The sequence below is a fragment of the Girardinichthys multiradiatus genome, chromosome 1 (assembly GCF_021462225.1).
Source record: "Girardinichthys multiradiatus isolate DD_20200921_A chromosome 1, DD_fGirMul_XY1, whole genome shotgun sequence".
NCBI lineage: Eukaryota > Metazoa > Chordata > Actinopteri > Cyprinodontiformes > Goodeidae > Girardinichthys > Girardinichthys multiradiatus.
The window spans coordinates 14,663,716-14,686,224 of NC_061794.1; the positions used below are offsets into that span (position 1 = coordinate 14,663,716).

At 40.1% G+C, this 22,509-nt stretch overlaps 1 protein-coding gene across 4 annotated transcripts in view; it reads left to right on the plus strand.

Moving 5' to 3' along the window:
• Positions 1 to 22,509, plus strand: part of ajap1 (adherens junctions associated protein 1) — a 97,156-nt gene that overhangs the window by 64,022 nt on the left and 10,625 nt on the right. For 2 of the 4 annotated variants that reach the window (XR_007039284.1, XR_007039283.1), the window contains exons 3-5: positions 19,272 to 19,359; positions 19,500 to 19,742; positions 21,619 to 21,746. Coding sequence is in view for 2 of the 4 variants with exons in the window: in XM_047372408.1 (XP_047228364.1) it covers positions 19,272 to 19,359; positions 19,500 to 19,742; positions 21,619 to 21,691 (404 nt within the window). In the remaining 2 variants the exon portion in view is untranslated. Of the gene's footprint in view, positions 1 to 19,271; positions 19,360 to 19,499; positions 19,743 to 21,618; positions 22,423 to 22,509 lie in introns of those variants that run through there. The other 2 variants (XM_047372408.1, XM_047372391.1) reach the window with 1 other exon arrangement.

Consider the following 22,509-nt stretch of genomic DNA (forward strand, 5'->3'; position numbering starts at 1 on the left):
AATGACTTGCTGCCATCAGTGGGTGTAATTCTTCAATTAGCTACTTTCTTGCCACAAGCCAAGCCCAAAACTGGGAAAGAAACACACAGAATACAGTGTTGGTGATAATGGATGTTGTCCTATTATAATGGCTTGCCACCAGTGTGCATAATAAGCATCTTGAATGTCTCAATTAATTTGGATGGTGGGTTTTTGGGTTGTCTGGATGCTGCAGCTCTGAGTGGATGGCTCCTGTTGATCCTGCTCCCCTGATGCTCAGGTCATTTTACAGGTGGTGAGGAAGGATGAAAAGGAGGAGGGTTGAGGCGTTTAGTGTGGTGGTTCCAGATGCTCACTGATTGTATTCTGTGTTTGTGCTGCTTGTAACTCTGACTCCCTTCTACTCCACACAGATGGAGCTGTCAGCTCCATTATGGATATGAAATTATTAAAACCCGAGTCAGCAAACCACTACTGATAACGTAGGTGTTGTTAGATGGTCTGTGTGATGGGAGATAAAACATTACTGATTTTTCAGAGTAACTAAAAATTGACATTTGTTCCAGAGTCTATGAAGCCTGAATGGATCTATTGTCCAGAGTGACTGCTTTGGATAAAATGTAACCATACAATGATTGAAGGAGCCAGAAGGTGACTAGATCAACCAAAATGCTTAGTAGTTTATCAGGGTTGCAAGTGAGTAAGAGGGTTAAATGAATGGTACATATGAGTCAGCCTGCATGCAGTGATGGGCAAAGTGAGCAGGCACTGCTCACTTTGCCCATGTTGGGTTAAAAACAAGCTAACTTTAGTTATTTTGCCAATTCATCCCTCGGTCAAATATGAACCAATTGAGGCCTGGGTTGATTTAACACAACGATGTTAGGTTTTAGGTTTGACCCAACATACTGGGTTAGGTTTTCAACACAAAATAAGGGTTAAAGTGACTAATGTCTAGCATTAACACTACCAAATCATGGGATTAAACAACTAACCCAGAACCTGAATTATTTACCAAAAAATATTTGGTGACTTTATCTGCTTTTAAAAAAATGACCACATTAAAGAAATGAAGACAACATCAATGTTGATCAAGTCCTCAGTTGTGGATTTTGTCCTGGATTTTGGATGGCAAAATTCTTTTTTGATATAAACTCAATGGCCACTTTATTTGATTGCTACTAATGGGTTGGACTCTGTATTGTGTTCAAAACTTCCTATAATATTCAAGGCATATTTTCAACAAGGTGTCGGAAATTGTCAGAAATTGTGCCTCATACTGACACAAAAGCATCACACAGCTGCTGTGGATTTGTCTGCTGCACATCCATGATATGAATCTCCTCTTTCACCACATCTCAAACATTCACTTATATCTGGCAACTGAAGAGGCCATTGGCATGCAGTGAACTATTGTCATGTTCAACAAACCAGTTTGAAATGATTTGTTCTTGTAATAAATACACTATGTTCAAAAAGGGAATGAACATGGTCAACATTTGAATAATGCTTGATTGGTACTGAGGGGCTCAAATTGAGGCCAAAGTGAGGCCAAGAACATATCTGTGGGCACCTAATGTGTTAAAATTGTAGACCAAATTAGCCAAGATATTATTTTAACAATGACTGTGGGTGTAAAATCTGTCTTCACCATGTCTTTAGGCTTAAATGCATTGAGTTGCTGCCATGTGATTGGCTGATTTACTATTTGTGCAGCTGAACAAGTGTACCCCAAAGTTTACCCAGTAAAGTGGACAGTGAGTGTGTAATATTATAAAAGTGACCACATTTTTCTTCTCCTGATTGCCTTTTTAATTAAAACTCAAAAATGTAATTACAAATCATTTAAAACAGCTAAAAGAAAAAATAATGTTGAAACACAATTGCATCTTAGCCTGTTTCTGTTATCTTTATGATCAGTTATTTGGTCAGTTACTTAGCAGGTAAAAGGCTAATGATGTTCTAAGTAAATATACTTGGTCTTTTGGTTGAAATGATATGAATAACACAACCCACCAACATTTACATCTTACCATTTCTTAGTTCATTCTGTGGAGGTGGCTCAGCGAAGTCTAATCAGGTTGTTGCTTAGTTCAAAATGACGTCCTGCTAAGGAGGATGAATCTCCTTCAATTCTCTAACTTATCAAAATGGGCCACACTCTGACCAAATGTTAAAACCGCCTAACTTCTGTCCCAGCACCATCCACCTGATATCCGGGTTAAAGAAAATACCCAGCAATTTTTTGTTTTTATTTTGTGCATGTAAAATGTATGTTAAGTGTTTAATAAATACATTTTTAAGGAAGCTGGCTGTGTGAGCATTGTAAAGCTGCATTTTGACCCAACGTAGGCCTGCAGGGGCGTACAGTACAGCCTCTTCAACAGCGAGAGACACGAAGAGACAGAGAGAAACCACTTTCCACAACAGTTACCATGGCAATCCAATAAAATTGCCATAGCTCTCTGTATTGACTCACGATAACGTGGGTAAAATGAATTTATTTTTTCAAGCATTAAATCTGGACTTAAATGCTGATGCCTGGTGACAGGTTGGACCCTCTGTCCCTGATTTACAGATGACTCTGCAAAGAGGAGATGAACACTGAGCAGATGTTGCCTCTCTTTCTGTCTCTCTGACTCTTTCTTTGTTGCACATCTGCCTCAAAGACAAAAACTACAGATATAAACTAAGAAGCTTTTGATGCTGTAAATTTCTTTATGTCAATCAGAAAAGTTGCTGTAGAATATCAATAAAATTCTACCTTAATGTTATCGGGTTATTTTGTAGATTTATAAAATACGTTTTTGGAAGGAGTTAGAATCAGGAACTCTGCAGGTGCTCAATTTGCTTCTCCTGCTGGTTCAAGTTTTTTTTCCCAATTTAAAAAAACCTTTCCTTTCACCAGCATGCAGCTTTCAGAGTAGCTGTTGGAAGCAGCATTAGAAGCAATGTCACTTCTCATCCCCCTTAAAATTGCTGTTATTCTCATTTGTCTGCTGTGTGATGAGCTCTTGAGTGTTCCCCCGCTGTTTCTAATACAGACTCAAGATGAGTGTATCTCTCTTTATGGGGAATATCATTGAGGCAATATAGCATGGCTGACTCTTTTTCTGCCATTTTACCATTTTGCAACTCAGGCTGCCTGAATTATGCAGCAATGTCTTTGACACTGAATGAAAAGGCATTTAGAGTAATTGTATGTGATCTCTCCTCTTTCTGTCCTGTGCCTCTCTCACTTCTGCTTTTGGCAATGAGTGTTTTAGATTGCTTGGTTACTCAGTGGAAATCAGCCTAGATTGACACTTTGACATCAATGTTAATTGGAAATTCGTGGCTATCAACCTTTGACGGACGTCTTCCCCCACCATTCTGGGAAGGTGTCAGGTTGCCAGGAGGGGGGTGGTGGGGTGGGGATGCGGGGTTTGAGGCAATCTTGCTGGGGTCGCACAGCATATTAGCATTGACTGAATTTTTCTTTGCAAATGTGCTCTGTGGTAGCGAACAGGTTAATGCTCTTTGAGCTGCAACTCTCTTAATGATGAGGGGCCTTTCCCACATTTTTTAGGAGCCTTTTAAGCAAACACTGAGTGGGTGTGCGTACCATTAGCTGTAAATGGCTATTTGCAGAGAATGATCGATACTGCGGCAGTTCATACATGCAGACACAGTAACTCATATATTCATGCCCAGTGATTCAATAGCCACCTAATGTGGGCATCATTTGTCCAACATTGCTTTGGTGCAGCTTTCTCACTCAAAAGAAATTTCAAACTCAATATAATTAATACTAGGCATGAGGTAGTTTGCGGTATGACTATCATTTCTGTTAAGCCTTTATTTTATTTTCAGCTAGTTCCAAAATAAAAATATAACTATAAAAATATGGTATAGATAACAACAATTAGGCTGTAATAATCAGTGGTAATTAATATTTTGTATTATTTTAAGAGTACCATTAATAATTTGTTAGGCTCATAGCATAATAACTTGTGCTTGCTGAAAATCTTACTGATTATTTTTTTTTTTTCTGGTTTTCCAAAAATGTTCAAATAGGACTTAAGCAAATATGCTATGAGTCTAACGAATTGTTACTTGTCCATTTAACTAAGAGCAATTAGATTATGTTTAATTTATTTTTAAATCTTTGTGTAAAATTGTGTTATTTTTACTGAAACTTATCACACTGTTAGAATTGCATTCCAACCTCTGCCTATTTGTTATCATTTTCAATATGCAACGGTAAAATATTACAGTTAAGAGCATTACTTCTTGAACCCCTCCTTGAACTGCCACCTTAACGTGGTGGAGGGGTTTGAGTACCCGAGTGACCCTAGGAGCTATGTTGTCTGGGGCTATATGCCCCTGGTAGGGTCTCCCAAGGCAAACAGGCTCTAGGTGACGGGTCAGACAAAGAGCGGTTCAAGACATCCTCATGAGGACTATACGATCGAGGCTGCTCCAGACTAACCTTATTCCACCAATAGAGCTGGGTATTCTAAATAAAAACAATAAGAGAACCAAAAGTAATTTTAACAGCATCACAGATTCATACATAATATATTTTAAACAGGGATGTCACAAAAATGTTTTGCCTTTTTTGAAAAAAAGCTTATGATTTGTTATTGAAAAAATAAGTTAAACTGTTTGTAACAAAAAGGCTAACATTTATATGTATTGAATACAACTCCATTTCTGTAACATAAAAGCAGCAGCTTGGTATTTTTAAGACCAATGTGCTTTTTGCCAGAACATCTATCAGTAATACAGTTCATTTGGAAAAAAACAGAAATTGGAGATATGAAGTCATCTGCTTGATAAATTACAGTCATTATAGTGAGTTGAACACATATGTTCTTTTTGGAACTCAGACAGCCATATTAACTCAATTTGTGCAAAACATATATGTCCCATATATAGATTGAACAGCAGCTCATAATTTAAAGGGATGTTTAGATGTTTTTTTTTATGTATTTGTGTCTGTTTTGTTTACCAATTAGATATATGGTTATGAACCATGTACCAGTAAGGCTGTCTTGTATTGGTACTAAGACTCTGGCCTATATTTCTTGAATCTAGAAATGAGAACTTAACCATGTTCCTGTAGTAAGTTGGAAAACCCGGGAAATGCTTAGTTAAAAAGACAACCACAATTAGCAGCAAAAGCCCATGACAATGTATCACTGTGCATGTGGTACATTCAGACATTTCTAAGCAAAGCAATCAGTATAACAGAGTCAAGTCAAGTCAAGTTTAATTATATAGCACTTTTCAGCAACAAGGCACTCAAGGCGCTGTACATAAGGGAAAACATTACAATGATACAGAAAATCAAACAACAGAAGTAATAAAAAACAAATAAAATAAAATAAAGAGAATAGAATGACCAATAAGAAAATGAAAGGAAAATTGGACTGAAAACGTAACTAATAATGTTTAGATAGCACAGTCAAAGGCCACTCTAAACAAATAAGTTTTTAATATTGATTTAAAGCAACTTAGGGTTTTGGCGCTTTTACAGTTTTCTGGGAGTTTATTCCAGATTAGTGGAGCATAAGAACTAAAAGCTGCTTCTCCATGTTTGGTTCTGGTTCTGGGTATGCAGAGTAGATTTAAGCCAGAAGACCTGAGAGGTCTGGGTGGTTGATACACTGATAACAAGTCTGTAATGTATTTTGGTGCTAAGCCATTCAGTGATTTATAGACTAACAGAAGTATTTTAAAGTCTATTCTCTGAGCTGCAGGGAGCCAGTGTAGGGACTTTAGAACCGGGGTGATGTGCTCCGCTTTCTTAGTTCTAGTGAGGACACGTTCTGGATCAACTGCCGCTGTCTGATTGACTTTTTAGGCAGACCTGTGAAGACACCGTTGCAGTAATCAATTCTACTAAAGATGAGTGCATGAATTAGTTTTTCAAGGTCCTGCTGAGACATTAGTCCTTTAATCCTGGAGATGTTCTTTAGGTGATAGAAGGCTGACCTTGTTACTGTCTTTATGTGCCTCTGAAGGTGCAGGTCTGAGTCCATCACTACACCCAGGTTTCGAGCCTGACTGGTGGTTTCTAGCTGTATTAACTGAAGCTGTGTGCTAACTTTTAAATGTTCTTCCTTTGGTCCAAAGATTACTTCAGTTTTGTTTTGATTCAGCTGAAGAAAATTTTGGCCCATCCATGCACTGATTTCTTCTAAGCATTTACCCAGCGCTTGAATGGGTTCCTGGTCACCTGGTGACATTGTAACGTATAGCTGTGTGTTGTCTGCATAGTTATGATAACTTACAATGTTGTTTATTAAAATCTGAGTTAGGGGGAGCATGTAGATATTGCATAGGAGGGGCCCGAGATGGATCCTTGGGGAACGCCACATGTGATTTTTGTTGTCTCTGATGTAAAGTTACCTACGACACAAAAATGTCCCTGTCCTTCAAGTCGGATTTAAACTAATTGAGTGCTGTACCAGAAAGGCCGACCCAGTTTTCCAGACGCTCTAATAAAATGGAGTGATCAACAGTGCCGAATGCTGCACTAAGGTCCAATAATATCAGCACTATGGTTCTTCCACAGTCTGCATTTATACGGATGTCATTGAACACCTTGACAAGAGCAGTCTCTGTAGTGTGGTGAGCAGGAAGCCTGACTGGAAGATATCAAAGTGGTTGGTCGTTGTTAGGATGTTGTTTAACTGTTGAAACACAGCATTTTCAATAATCTTGCTGATGAAGAGGAGGTTTGATATAGGCCTGTAGTTCTGTAGTAGCAGCTTGTCCAAGTTGCTCTTTTTCTATAGAGGTTTGATAATTGCTGTTTTCAGGGCCTGGGGGAAAACACCTGACAAAAGGGACGTGTTTATTATTTGTGTTAAATCAGATGTTATTACAGGCAAAGCTTTCTTAAGGAAAGCTGCGGGTAAAAGATCGAGACAGCAGGATGAAGAGGTTAGTTGGTGTACGATTTCTTCTAAGTTTTTGTTTATTTGGTGAAATTGGGAAATTTTGACAAAATCAGTTCTAGTTGGAGACAGCATTGGTACTGGAGTTGATGTGGATGTGCTGACTGCCTCTCTGATCTTTTGGGTTTTTTCAGTAAAGAATTTAGCAAATTCATTGCAGGCCCTGGTAGAGTGGAGTTCAGATGCTACAGTTACAGGAGGGTTTGTTAACCTGTCAACCATGGCAAATAATGCACGAGCATTGTTAATGTTTTTGCTGATGATCTCAGAAAAGAAAGATTCCCTTGCATTTTTCAGTTGTAGGTTATATCTGTATAGATATATATATAGTGAACTGTATATAGTGAACCTGGAGTCCAGTCTTTCGCCACCTGCGTTCAGCTTTATGACACTCCTTTTTTTCACTTCTGACTGGTGGAGCACATCTCCACGGAGACATTTTCTTCCCAGAAACGACTTTCACTTTAATTGGAGCAATTGAATCAATTATGTCCGAGATTTTAGAATGAAAGTTGTCTACCAGCTCATCTACAGTGTTACAGGGCAAGGTAGAAGAGTAAATCTGGTTAAAGGTTTCAGCAGCACCATCTTTAAAGATGCGTTTTCTCATCATGTCTCTTTAGCAAACTGAGTCATTGTAGATGATGCCTTCAAAAATAACAGAAAAGTGGTCAGATAGGGCAACATCAGTTACAGACACCTTGGAAATGTTTAGACCTTTAGTGATGATCAAGTCCAAAATATGTCCCTGTTTGTGCGTTTGCTGTTTAACATGTTGAGTCAAACCAAAATGTCTAAGAGTGTCACATAGATCTATTGCACTTCTGTCTTCAGGATTGTCCATGTGAATGTTGAAGTCTCCCACGATAATTAAACAGTCATAATCAACATATATCACAGATAAAAGCTCATTAAAATCACTGAAAAAGTTTGTTTTGGACTTAGGAGGCCTGTAAATATTCAAGAACATGGTTCAGACAGGGCTCTTTACCCGGAGAGCCAAATATTCAAAAGAGTCAAATTTGCCCGGAAATACTTTTTTACGCTCTAATAAATCTTTAAACAAAGTGGCCACCCCTCCACCTTTTCTTTGCTGTCTGCTCTCACAAAGAAAATTGTAGTTCGGAGGCATTGCCTCCATCAGAATGGGAGCTTCATTATATTCATGTAACCATGTTTCTGTTAAAAACATAACATCAAGATCGTGGTCAGTAATGAAGTCATTGATTAAAAATGATTTTCCGGACAGAGATCTAATGTTCAATAACATCAGTTTATATGACTTAGTTGCTGATATTAACTCTGTGTCTGGTTGTACCTGACAGTTTATGGCTTTTTTTGATTGTTCATTACTAACTCTTATCCTTTTGGCTTTGTTCTTTCTGTCCGGTATAAGCACAGAGATTTTACAACTATCTCCTATTAGGGGCCCAAGTTTTTCCTGGATATGCTCATTTCTGATAGAGTTACCACTGGGGCCCAGACTGTATCACAGAGAAGTGATTTGAAGGTCATGATTAGGATGAGATAGATTAGGAGGTGGTGGGGCTCTGCGGCATTTAGAAGATGTTGGTTCAGTAGCAGGGCCTTTGCCACGGGTGGTGTTGAATGGAGATGTCAGAGCCATTTGGGTCCCGATCTTAAGAGCTCCTTTCATGTTATCAGAATCCAGTAAAGCAAAAAGCGGGCTCAGTGGGGAGATGGGAGAGTTCTGTGCGGTCTGGGTCGGGGTCTGGGGTGAGGGGAGTTTACTGGGGCTGTCGGTCTGGATCTGAATTTTGGGGGAGGGGGGTATAACGGGGGGGTCCACTTCTCCTGTGGATTTCGACGGGGAGATCTTTTGTGATGACCTCTCTTTCTTCTGATTTTTTCTTAGCCACGTCATCCATGGCTCCACAGTGTATAATAAGGTTTTCTAGAGACTTGGCACTTTTCTGTGATTGCAAGAATATTCTCTGAGATATCAGAGACCACGTTACTGGTACCAATCATAACTTCTGTGTTTTTCTTGTTGCAGAAGTTTTTAATCCCATCCACAGCTGTGTTGCCCACTATTAGGGTTCTTGGTCTAGTGGGGCGCTTTTTCTCTGGCAGCTTAGGAAAAGACTGTTTAGAATGAAGGTTGTTCTCAAACCTTTTATTGTTCTCAAAAGATGGATCATTTTCCTGGTTTTCATTCTGTAGTGGGGCAAATCGGTTTTGGAGGGGAATTCCATTCTTTCCAGCTGTCTCACACCTATCAGTTGTTGTGACAGCAGCTCGCTGTCGAAGTCTCCTTTTCCCAGGGGAAACAGGGGCATTTCTCTGTAATTCTGGCCATTCTAATGTATTTAATTGCGGGGATCTTCCAGTGAGTTGTCCACCTTGATTTTTTGGGCATGCGCCTAAAACATGCCAGGGGGTTTGCCTGTAGGTTTATTCTCAGTGTTTTGATTGCCGGCTGAGTTGTTGAGCTGGCTGTCACTGTTTGGGATCACAGGCAGAGTTGAATCATCGTTGTACCCCATATTCACCTCCACATTCACTTCTAGTCGATGGATTTTCATCTCCAAAACAGCCAATTTCTGCAAAGGTTTGTCGAAGTCCTCTGTGGTGAAGGGAGTCATTTTGTGCTGAATATCTGGCGTCAACTTGTCCTTCTTTCGAGTTCAATTATAAAAACATCAAAATCCTTTAGAAAAATAAAAATAAAAAATAATAATAAACCTTGGGAGTCACTGGTAAGAAGTAGTTTTAGTCCAATATTTCCGTAATTTTGGCTAAGAGATAAAAAGTTAGGAGTAAAAGAATGCAAGCAAGCAGGGAGCTTAGGAGAAAAGCGTCTGGGCAGGCAGAGAGGCAGAAGCAGAAACGAGGTTGCACAGCACATGGAGTTAATAGAGATACAACACAAGTGTAAACAAGTGGTTTATTACTGCAACCATCTCAATGTTTTAAATGTGTGGTAGCCATATTGGATTTTACAGTTGGCTTGGTGAGAAACCTTCAACTTTGACAGATTTCAGTTTATTTTTGCTCCTTTGACATTATGAAATTTAGATTTCAGAGTGTACAGTTACACTTCATCCATATACCAAAAATACATACCAGTGGATAAAAATCATGGTACGATCATGGTGCCTGGAGAGCTTAGTATTTACTTAGGTGGTGCTTGTTATAAAGGTTTATTAACTATCGGTCCTCTTGCATTAGTTTTGCTCAGTTCCTCAGTTTACTGTCCCCCCCAGCTGTTTTGCACGAGTCACTTAACTCACCTGGTTCTATCTGTGCTACTATTAATTGGCCTACCTGCTGTCCTTATCTGTTCTCTATTTAACAATTGTGGATCAGCTTGGGTGCATGCCAAGGTGACAAACACAACAACTGAGAAGTATTAAATGCTGGTTGAGGAATGGTTGCCAATTTGTCTTGTTTCTTCAGCTTAGATCATCTAGTCCATTAGACTACACTAAACAAGAGTTAGTCACAGAATATTTTGTTTAGCATTGGCAGAGAAGATTTGACCATTTCTTCATGGGCACAACCCAGATACAACAAATGTTCCTTACTAACATGACACTATTTAAAGGGAGACAAACAGGCTTTCCATCGGTATAGGTTTATTGCCAAGACCATTTGCTACAAAACAAATTATCTAAAATCAAGTTTCCTTACTGCTTGAGGTAATTTTAAATGTTATCCGTCCTTTTTACCTCATGTCCCTATGTCCTCAGTCCAATTAATTTGGGCAGGTGTAAAAGCTGGACCACACAAGCAAATTCTAGTTTAATCTCAGTTTGTGTGATGGTGAACCCTTGTGTGGTTTGCGTAAAGTGGGGATGCAAATGGACTATCAGCTGAGCCAAAGGGAGAAGTTGGCATCTCCTAGGATTTACAGACATGTATATAATCTGAAAAACTTTTAAATCCTCATTCAGCTTCTCAGTAACTACTCAAACTCTCTTGCTCTTTGCTGGTTTTCTTCTGTACTGCTGGTTTTCTTCTGTACTGCTGTATTCGTCTCATGTGTATAGACCGGCATGCTGGATAAATTGCTGCCTCGCCTGCTGCTCATACTGGTCAGCATCTTGTGATAGAATCCCAAACAAGCAGCTTTTGGAACTGCATGATGTTATCCAGGCTGGTTTTTCCTCTTTTTAAAGTGCAGTGTGAGAGTGAACCAAACCAAATGAAGTGTAAAAAGTGTAAAAACATCCTTTGTAGTGCACTGAGCTGCTGACTTTTACAGGGTTTTTTCCCACTGTGTCCTACCTGCAACACAGTCACATTTGTACAACCGGTAAACATATTACCAGTTGACATATTGCTATACTTGCCACCATATTCATTTATTTAGTTATTCCCATATAAATATTTTATAAAAAAAACAAATTTAGTGACAGTAAAGTTTTACATTTTCTGAAAGTACATTTCTGAAGGCAATTAGATATCCAAGGGAAAATATAAAAAGTTTTGGTTTCGGCATTTAGGCATGCTGATGATAAAATGTAAAAATGAAATGGAGATTAAACGAAAATTCAACTTGGAAGACTCACCTCTACTTCCGGCCCCGTCTAACTACTCCACTATGTTCTCCGGGTTACGGGAGCAGCAGACTCAGCAGAGACGTCCAGATGTCCCTCTCCCCAGACACCTCCTCCAGCTCCTCCGGGGGGAGCACAAGGCGTTCCCAGGCCAGCCGAGAGACATGTCCTGGGCCGTCCCCTGGGCCTCCTCCCGGTGGGACGTGCCTGGAACACCTCCCGAGGAAGGCGTCCAGGAAGCATCCGGTATAGATGCCCGAGCCACCTCAACTAGCTCCTCTCGATGTGGAGGAGCAGCATGTCATGTGCAAAAAGAAGAGACGAAATCCACTGGTCCCCAAACCAGACCCCTCCGGCCCTTGGCTGCGCCTAGAAATCCTGTCCATAAAAGTTATGAACAGGACCGGTGACAAAGGGCATCCCTGCCGGGGTCCAACATGCACCGGGAACAGGTCCGACTTAGTGCCGGCAATGCGGACCAAACTCCTGCTCCGCTTGTACAAAGACCGGATGGCCCCTAGTAAAGGGCCCCCGATTCCATACTCCTGGAGCATCCCCCACAGGGCATCATGAGGGACACAGTCGAATGCTTTTTCCAGGTCCACAAAAAACATGTGGACCGGTTGGGCAAACTCCCATGAACCCTTGAGTACCCTGTAGAGGGTATAGAGCTGGGCCAGTGTTCCACGGCCTGGACGAAAACCACACTGCTCCTCCTGAACCCGGGGTTCGACTATTGGCCGGACTCTCCTCTCCAATACCCTGGCATAGGCCTTACCAGGGAGGCTGAGGAGTGTGATCCCCCTGTAGTTGGAACACACCCTCCGGTTACCCTTCTAATGAAGGGGGACCACCACCCCAGTGTGCCAATCCACTGTCCCCGTCCGCCACGCAATGTTGAAGAGGCGTGTCAACCATGACAGCCCCACAACATCCAAAGACTTGAGGTACTCAGGGCGGATCTCAAGCACTGCCACCACGGAGCTTTTTAACCACCTTGGTGACTTCAGCCTGGGTGATGAAAGAGTCCAGCCCTGAGTCCCCAGCCTCTGTTTCCACCAGGGAATGCGTGATGGCAGGATTGAGGAGATCCTCGAAGTACTCCTTCCACTGCCTGATAATGTCCCTAGTCAAGGTCAGCAGCTCCCCACCCCCACTGTAAATAGCATTGGCGAAGCACTGCTTCCTCCTCCTGAGGCGCCGCGTTTTTGCCTCTGCCACCGCCCCGGCTTTCCCCTCCCCCAGGGATCCAACTCACCACCAGGTGGTGATCTGTGGACAGCTCAGCCCCTCTCTTCACCCGAGTGTCCAAAACATGCGGCCGAAGGTCTGATGGTACAACAACAAAGTCGATCATTGACCTCCTGCCTAGGGTGTCCTGGTGCCAAGTGCACTGATGGACACCCTTATGTTTGAACATTGTGTTCATTATGGACAATCCGTGACTAGCACAGAAGTCCAATAACAAAACACCGCTCGGATTCAGATTGGGGAGGCCATTCCTCCCGATCACACCTCTCCAGGTGTCACTGTCGTTTCCCACGTGGGCGTTGAAGTCCCCCAGCAGAATAATGTAGTCCCCGGGAGGGGCACTATCCAGCACCCCCAACAGGGACACCAAGAAGGCCAGGTACTCCACACTGCCACTCGGCCCGTAGGCTGAAATGGTAGTCAGAGACCTCTACCCAACCCAAAGGCGCAGGGATGCGACCCTCTCATCTACTGGGGTAAACCCCAACATGAGACGGCTGAGCTGGGGGGCAACAAGCAAACCCACCCCAGCCCGCCGCCTCTCCCCGTGGGCCACTCCAGAGTAGAAGAGAGTCCATCCCCTCTCGAGGAGATGGGTTCCAGAGCCCACGCTGTGCGTGGAGGCGAGCCCAACTATTTATAGTCGATATCTCTCGACCTCCCTCACAAACTCAGGCTCCTTCCCCCCCAGCGAGGTGACATTCCACGTCCCTAGAGCCAGCCTAAGCATCCGGGGATCAGGCCGCCGAGGTCTCCACCTTCGTCCGCCGCCCAATCCTCTTTGCACCGGTCCCTCATGGTTCCACTGGGGGATGGTCTCGCGTCTCTCGTTCGGGCTTGGCCCGGCCGGGACCCACGCGGAGCAACCCAGCCACCAGGCGCTCTCCGACAAGTCCCGACCCCAGGCCTGTCTCCAGTACCGGGCGACATCACATGCCTCGATTTCGTAGTCGTCATTGAGGGGCTCTTGAACCGCTCTTTGTCTGACCCGTCACCTAGAGCCTGTGCCATGGGAGACCCTACCAGGGGCATTTAAGCCCCAGACAAAATAGCCTCTAGGATCATTTGAGCACTCAAACCCCTCCACCACGTTAAGGTGGCGGTTCAACACACCTTAACTGCTAAGGAGGGGGAGTTCAGTTCATTTCCTCTATATCAGTTTTTGTTGTTGTTTGGTTTCTTTTCACTTTAAGTCAAACTGCCACTTTATTTTTGAAAGTGTTTTGACCAAACAACACTGTCGGGTTCTGAGGTTTAGAGTGACCAAAGCACAGACAAGAGCTCGGCAGCTGCATGTTTAAAGGAGTCTTCTTTCTTTATTCAAAGATAAGTTCAAAAGGTTTTTCAAACGTAGCAAGAACGTAGCAAAAATCACTGCAGGTACAAAAACACAAGTCAAAACTCCAAAAACTTAGAGTTGACTCTGCAAGAACATAGTAGTCAAAGCTTTAGACGAGGATAGGTGAACTAACCAAGGAACCAGCGAAAAACAGACAAAAACAGAGAGCGTATGAACAGAGGGAAGTGGAGTATGGACCAATGAGATACTGAGGCAGGTAATCAGATGAGAATGGAAATCAGGTGTGGATCAGGCTAGAGAACAGAGAAAATAAACTAGTAAACAAAGAGCGCAGGTGAACAAATACCAAAAGATAAATAAACACAGATATACTAAACGGGAAACTAAACTAGAAACTACAAGGAAGACAAAGGACCTAAAATACCAACGAATATAATAATAGTCACATGAAAACCATAACAAGTAATAGAAAAGAAACCACTAAAGGAACTTAGACAAAACCCAAACTAAATGAAAGGTCAAAAACACAAGACCACAACAAAAACCAAACCATTACTGGGTATTTTCAAGGTAAGGTGCATGCATGCATTATCTAACTCCCTACTAGGACAAAATGACTTTCAGATCCACATGTCAAACATTGCTCCCTCTATGGATGAAAACAGATCTGGCCTCTTGACTTAGAACCCTGATGCCGTCTAAGACCCCTTTAAATTTTGTGCCTTGAAAATTGGGTTGAAAGGCCTGAAATTATGTTTGTGTTGCTGAGAGTCACATTTTCGGCTTCATTTGTTTCATTAAAGGACTGTACAAAGATTGTATGCATATTTTGGCCCCAAATGGCAGCCTGATGTAACTCTTAATGAGCTACTCTGACTTAAGTACCCTGACTAAACTGCAAATAAAATGTTCTTGTTTACCAGCTGTGTCAGTCAGCTTCCTCTTATCAAAATTAATAGAGTAGCTTCCATTGAAAGCTAGGAGAAGAAACTAATTCAGCCTTAAAATGTGTTTTAATCAGCTACAGTTTATAGGGCAAATCTACTAAGTTCAGTTTTTGATTTAAAATCTACCAACTGGAAGGCTTCCCTTTTCGATTTGACATCAACGAAAGGCAAAGAGATTCTCATCAGTGGACACCTCGATGTTTGATTGAGTTCAGAGAAACAGATGCTCATTTATAGCTAGGTTCTTCCAGCTCTAACATCACAGGAACACAGACAGAGAAGGAGATGGAGGGCAGAGATGAGTGGGTTGTTGGAAATGCAAATGGTGGGCCAGAGAACTAAATGTGCTTTTGTCATGGTGAGGGACTTGATTGCACTGGGAAGATGAGGCTTCCCAGAGCCATCCAGAGATATCATTAATCCAAGCTTGACCTGTTGTGATTTTTTTCAAACTCCTGCTCACAGATGTTTATTATGTGAGAGGGGGCAGCAGGGGAGCTGGGGAGAGGTTGTGTTCTTTTCCAATACTAAAGGGTAGCACTTCCTTTTGAGTGTTTTCAGAAGACAAATTGGCTTGGATCAGCAGCTAGGCAGCTGGCTGATGGAGAGGTGAAATGTATAAGGCCCACATGAGCATTTTCATCGTAACGGCTTTTCTTTTTATTTATATGTTTTGTCCCCCTGCAGTATGTCACCTTCTGCAGTGTGTCATTCTGCCCTATTTGCTCTAATGCTCATCACTCACCAACACAAATACACCTTAAAGTACAGCGCAGTGGTGCTGAACTAATCCTCACTTTCAACATGTCCAACAAAGTTGTGTTTGTGAATAACTGTTTTTGATAAAAAAGGAAAGAGATCTCACTTTAGGGTTTGAAAATCAATTAGTTTGCTGGGTTAAACTAGTGTGTTTCACAAATTAAGGAAGAACATTTAAGTCTAAAATTATTAACACCTCTGTCATATGTAGCTTTAAAGATTTTTTTTTTTTTACCAACATATTTCTTCTTATGTTTTGGAGTGGCCAGCAATAGTGCCAACTTAAATCTGATAGTGAACCTATGGATTAAGCTGAAGATTAGGGTGATGGCAAGGAGACCTTCCAACCCTAAACACTCAGAGATCATCACAAAAGATGCTCAGTCATCAAAACCAGTGCAAACATGCATAGATAAAACCAAATTCAGTTTCTTTAAATTTATAATTGTTTGATTTATTATCTGCTACAAGCTGCAATTCTTATTTCCTATGAGACACAAACTTCTTGTTGAATGAATTAATAATTCTAAATCAAATTTTGTAAGGACTATAAATAATTTTGGGCTTAACTAAATGATAGCAACAAGGAAATGTCTCTAATAAGAATCTGTTTCACAGTTGTGTCTTAAACCAAAATATAACATGTGTTTTGCTGGTGCAAACATACAACATAAAAGCAAGTTATCCATTCTGCGTTGAGAGATGTATGCTGTGTTGCTTCAACTTAAAGTAAATCCATCATCTAACATGGCTGGATACTCTTAAAAAGAATTATGTTGGTCTATAAAAAAAGCATACATTTTTTGGGCCAGGATTTTCTCTTCCTGTGTTTCACTATCTATGATGTAACTGAACTATCTTATCTATCTGTAGGCTTTCTAATGTCAAAATCTAATTTCCCTACATGAATGAGTGACATTACCTCGACTAACCTTGGAACCTGTCTAATGTACAGAAACTGTGGTTATCGCTGCTTTATGTCCATGACCTGCCAACATGAAGTACCCTTAACATTCAACATGAAAAACATGGTCTAAGGTCCGCATTAATAACTGTGCCTGCTGGTGCCACACCAACAGGCTGGAATCAGTTGTTCAAGAGATGCACCAGTTAATCGGCCAGAGATAAGCATCTGTCATTTTTCCATTAGTTGGCTGTGATTAGTGATCGGCAGGTCAAATATGGAAAACCAAAATGTATCTCCCCATTCATTAAACTCAATCAAATAAAAAAAAACAAATATTTTAAGCCCAAGAATAAGAGAACTATAAACATGCTCTTTCATGCATTTTTTTCACCAAACGAAAGGCTAGAGACCTGATTTAAACCATAAATGGAGATAATGTTTTATTTTCTTCACTTTAATATATGAAGGAGAAAATGTAATCAGCATGTCAGACCTTATCGGAAAAGTAAAATTGCTATCAGCCATTAAGAATCTGATTGGTGCTTTTCTTAACTATTCTCAATATAAATCTGGTAATAAACAATAAACATGACTTTTATCTACTGCTGACAACAAAGGAAATAGCAGAAATAATACTTAATACACAGATGTCAATATTATACTAAAACTAGACCTTCAATTGCAGTTTTTCTTTTTAGCATGCACTGACATTTCTTGAAAGTAACTCATAAACCTTGTTAGATAGGAGCCTTCCTCACTTTATACAACACAAAGGTAATAGATGCAACACACTTGAAGGGTGACAACGCACAAATTGGAAAACACCTGGTGGTTTTTTGTACAATAAAACCCATTTTAAAAACCCATTCAGGATTTGGGAATTTAATTAAGATTAATCACAGGCCAATCTGAATAAGTCCATTTTCTCAGATATTTTGAAGCTGTTACTGTTTATCTAAAACATAGTTGGTTAATCTTAGGTTTGAAAATTTTGTATCTCATGGGTACTAAGATAAAATTTAAGTATGCTTTTATCTTTGTCTTTTCTAAGATGTGGGGCTCTCACACAAATTACAATCTCTGTTTGGTTCAGAATAGTCCAGCTAAATACTTAAGACCTTGAATAAGGGATAATCAGATGGAGGCCAAACTGTGAAATAGCCCTAAAGATAACAACCATAGCATCATTTGTGGCTAATGGTTCGCTATTCTCTCTATTCTCATAGTGTTTACAAATCATTAATTTCCTGTGTGCCCCCCTGTCACTGTTTCTTTTTTATTGGGTCTCCAAATTGCTGCCACACAAATGATGTGTGGTGAAAGCTTCTTAAATGCTTTTGTAACCAAGTACTAGTCTGATAAGTTTTATTTGTCAACTGTAATTTTGCCAACTCCTCTTTTAAGAAAGTAGCTATTGGCTGTCCTAAAAGTCTCTAGAAGTCACTAAATGACATCGTCATTTAATCTGCAAAATTGGCCAATGTGTATGAAACTGTAATGGCCTCTATAGGAAAGAGGAATAACCTTGTGATTAAAAAAGCATATAAAAAGCATCCTGCTTAGAGTTATAAATTACATTTCTGTGAATTCATTTTGTCTAATTTTCGATATAAAAACATTTTACATTTACATTAAGCATAGACTGTAGGCACAATCCGACAGCATCAGCTTCATGCATGCATAATTTATTTTGTAGTCAGGGCAGATAGGGGTTCTAACTGTAGCTAGGAGGAAGTGCTGTGCGAGGACCGGGCTGCTTGAGAGTGCTTTGGAATGGGAAAGAGACCCATGGAAGCACCCACTACTAATTGAGAAGAGTAGGAATGATAAGGGAATTCAAATTAGTCTTTAATATGTTGACTTTGTCAACACAGCCTTACAACTCAAGGACATCTTTATTTCTTATTTAAAAAATACTAATTCTTAAGGATGGAAAAATTTTTTTAGGCCTATAGCACACACATTCACATCCACAGATCCACAGATTATAATAATAGCTTACACTTAGTTAACCAGACAAAGTCACATGATAGACCTCATGCTGTCTTCATTTCACAAGAGATCTTGTTACACTTCTACTGGAATATAACAAGACTTCTGTGATTCTTTAAAGCAACATTATTTCTGTATTTTAATATTTATAATAGTTTGGATGGCTATGTGTCTTTACAGAAAGATGGCGCTGATGCGATACCGATATAGAACAGAACCTAATGAAGGATTTATTTCAAGCAAAATTAGCACAGCCAATGTTCTGTTGCTGAATGTGAAACATATTTCCCATGATGTTTTATCTTTTTCTTTAGATGAGATTTCACTGTTGTCTTCCTCAAACTCCCCAAGGATCACATTTTGTTTGTTTCTTTGCTGCCTTCTCAATCTGTCACGCTTTTCAAAGAACTCGGATTACCTTTCAGGTTCTGCTTTTGATCAGATATTTCATTTGATATATCTGATCAAAAATTTGCTTCTACTCAATGCTTAAATTAAAGCCTTCGGGCAAAACCTGCTTACTTTGAGGTGTGCAAATGTTAATGCATAACAGTATTCAGACTGGGGAACGTCTGTTGAAAAATTGATTTCAGGACATTTTATACACAAGGAACCATTTTATCTGCAAATCACAGTAATTTCTTTGTTTGTGTGTTTTTCCTGCAGGTTTGGCAGTTCACCAGATTATTACAATCACTGTGTCTCTTATCATGGTGATCGCAGCCCTGATCACAACACTCGTCCTTAAAAACTGGTAGGAAAGATTCCTTTACTTTTCATTCACAGCACCTTCTCTACATGTCTTCATCTCTTTTGGAGAATTTTACTAGCTTAGTGATAGGTGCGAGGTATGATTTTATGTTTGTTTCTTGTCTTTGGTGCGTGTTTTTGTAGCTGTGCACAGTCTGGAAATGGTCGCCACAATAGCCATCAGAGAAAGATCCACCAGCAGGAGGAAAGCTGCCAGAACCTGACAGACTTCACCCCGGCCCGTGTGCCCAGCAAGGTGGACATCTTCACTGCCTACAATGACAGCCTGCAGTGCTCACATGAGTGCGTACGGACTGCCGTGCCCATCTACACAGATGAGATGATCCAGCAGACTCCTGTCTACAAGAGTACTTACAATGGAAACAGGTACTATGGTGGAAGAATGAATAAATGAAAGGTGAAAATATTTCTTCTGCTTGTCATAAATAATTTTGAATGCACTTAATATATGACCACTAGTGCTGCTGGAGTGTGGTGTCTCACATGTGAAGCAAGTACAGCACCCTCTGGAATTATTGGCACCTACTAGTGGCACCTTACAACAAAATCCCTCTTTAATTGCACTAGTATAATCTCAAGCTATTTGTTTTGAAAAGAAAACCTTCTTAAAAACAATATTACAAAATAAATAGAAAATTACTGTCCTTGATTTATCAATTCCTATTAAATAAATGCAATTTCAGTAGTTTTTTATTTGCTACAGTGGTAGTGTGTCATGAGTGTAGAATGTCAGGAACGTTTAAATATTATTCAGTGACTTGAATCAATGAGTATGAAAATTTATGTTAGAGTCCCATTACCCTTATCCAGCGAGGATTTTGTATGTTTCATTGGAAACAAAGGCTGAATATGTAGAGAAAACCCTTATGTTTCCTGTTAAGTTTGATAAAGGACCTATTTTTAACAAGGTCTTTAGTTAGAGTGTTTTGCATCAATAAACCTTTAAAATACCAGGAGATTTTTAAAACATCTGGGGGGCTTTGCCAGCCAACTGAAAATCAAAATCAACTGTCATCCATTGCCATATCAGTCCAGAGACCTAAATCCTGGAGAAAACCTGTGGTGTGAACTGAAGAGAAGAGAGCAAAAAAGAAGAACCAGGACAGCGGATGCTCTAGAGACTGTGTTAAATAACCTAAAAAACAAAGCGCTGATCTGTGAACAAAAGGGTGTTGGATAAAATAATAGCATTGATGTCAATAGGTGTGGAACTGGTGGTTTTCTAAAACACATTTTTAATGTGGGCTTCTTTTTCCACACTGAAAAAATGTACTTAAATAAAAGTTTAAATTTTTCTATAACTTTCAGTGTAAGGGTATGCTATGAATTTATTTTAAGTTGTTTATGCATCTTTACACGGGGGCAAATCATTGTGATAATTGCGGTACATGCTGAAGGTCACAGCTGAATGAGGAGATAATTTGTTTTATTGCACTAATAGTCGATTTAAATAAATAAAAAAATCAAGGATGCTCAAATTTTCCTCCTGCTAGTGTTTCTCTTGCCTACAATCTGCTGATTTTGGGGTTATAGCTTTGGTAAAATCTAATCTTTATCATTATTTCCATTGTATCATTCGTCATCCATCTTCCTGAGAGTCTGCTGGTTCAGTTCCTCACTGAATCTGCTTACAGAAAGCATGTGGGATTGATTGTACTTGCTTTTGCAATGATTGGGTATAAAGATTCAGGGCAACAGGAAGTTTCTGCACTACCATTTTGAGAATGTCACACATTTAGTAATTTTTATATCCGAGAAACTGATAAAATAATTAAAATGTGTCATTTCTGGATCCGAATTTATTCATATTGCTCCTATTATGTGGATGCAGTGACATCAAATTGGTCATATATTGAAAGTTTTTATAGTCTGGGTAAGAAAGGTTAAGTCATGAGGTAAAAGCCAACAATTATGAGAAATTAACAGTTTTACATTGGCAGTTATGGTAGGAAGGATTTATTTAGTAACTATATTTAACCATCACAAGTCACTAAAAGCATTTTTATTGCTGTATTTTACAGATTTAACAGGGACACTGCTGATGAGTCTAGCAGCTTTCTTTAGTATCTTTAGCATTACGCTGTTCACAGTGGCAGTGAAGGCTAACTAGGGGCATAATTGGACTTTAGAGGACACAGTAATAAAGTCTCTGGGGTAAAAAAAAATATGCTTCTGCTCTGTATTTCATCCTCTTGAAAGTCAATCTGCTTAATGTACTAACTGCCTTCATTTTACCCAACAGGCCCTCCCCCACTGAAAGACAACTGATTCCTGTGGCCTTTGTGTCAGAGAAATGGTTCGAGATCTCCTGTTGACGAGCTGTGGGCTTTCACTAGTTCAGTGGGAAAGATTTCATGAATCCACGCTTTGGTGCGTATTTTTCCACATTACCGCCTCTACAAACTGTCGAGTGAGCTTCAGCCACCTCGATCCCCGTGGTAATGCTGCCCCACTTTGGGAATTGAGAGAAACTTGGCATATGTTTGTTATTTGTGACATATTTGTGTATTTATTCCATACCCTGTGCTGGGAGAAATAGGGTATAAGAAATTCAGTTCAGAGCAGCATTTAAAAAATGTGGGAATACTTAGGCCTACTGTAATTCTTGTAAATTGCGCCACAGAATGGTTCCTACCATCTTGCATCCAAACTTAACTTGACACTAACTCTCATTAATGTTTGTCTGTTCATTACCATCCACAAGTCTACTTTTACAGTTTGTTTATTTTTCAGAACCAAAAAAGTTTTACCTTACTAGAACATCTCTTTGTATTGTTAATACATGCCAGAATGCCCCAGAATTTAAAACTCAAATTGTAAACGTTAAATGCATGCTTGGCCATGCACTGTTCGTAGAAGCCTAGGAGGAGGTGGAACTGCTGGTATTGACCCAGATTTTCAGAGAAATGGATAGCCTGCAGGTAATATTAGTAGAGGACAGGGTCTAATGTCGTCTGTTGTCGTCTGGACACACATTGTATAGTTCAGCTTTTCACAGCATGCTTTCTGTTGTGCAGTTTTGAATAAAATGCAAGACTCCTCACTATCTGTGCAGCCTCATGTAGTTATTAAGATTATTTGTCTAACAATTAGCATTAAGTGCATACTTTTTGGTCCACCACGTGTTACTTTG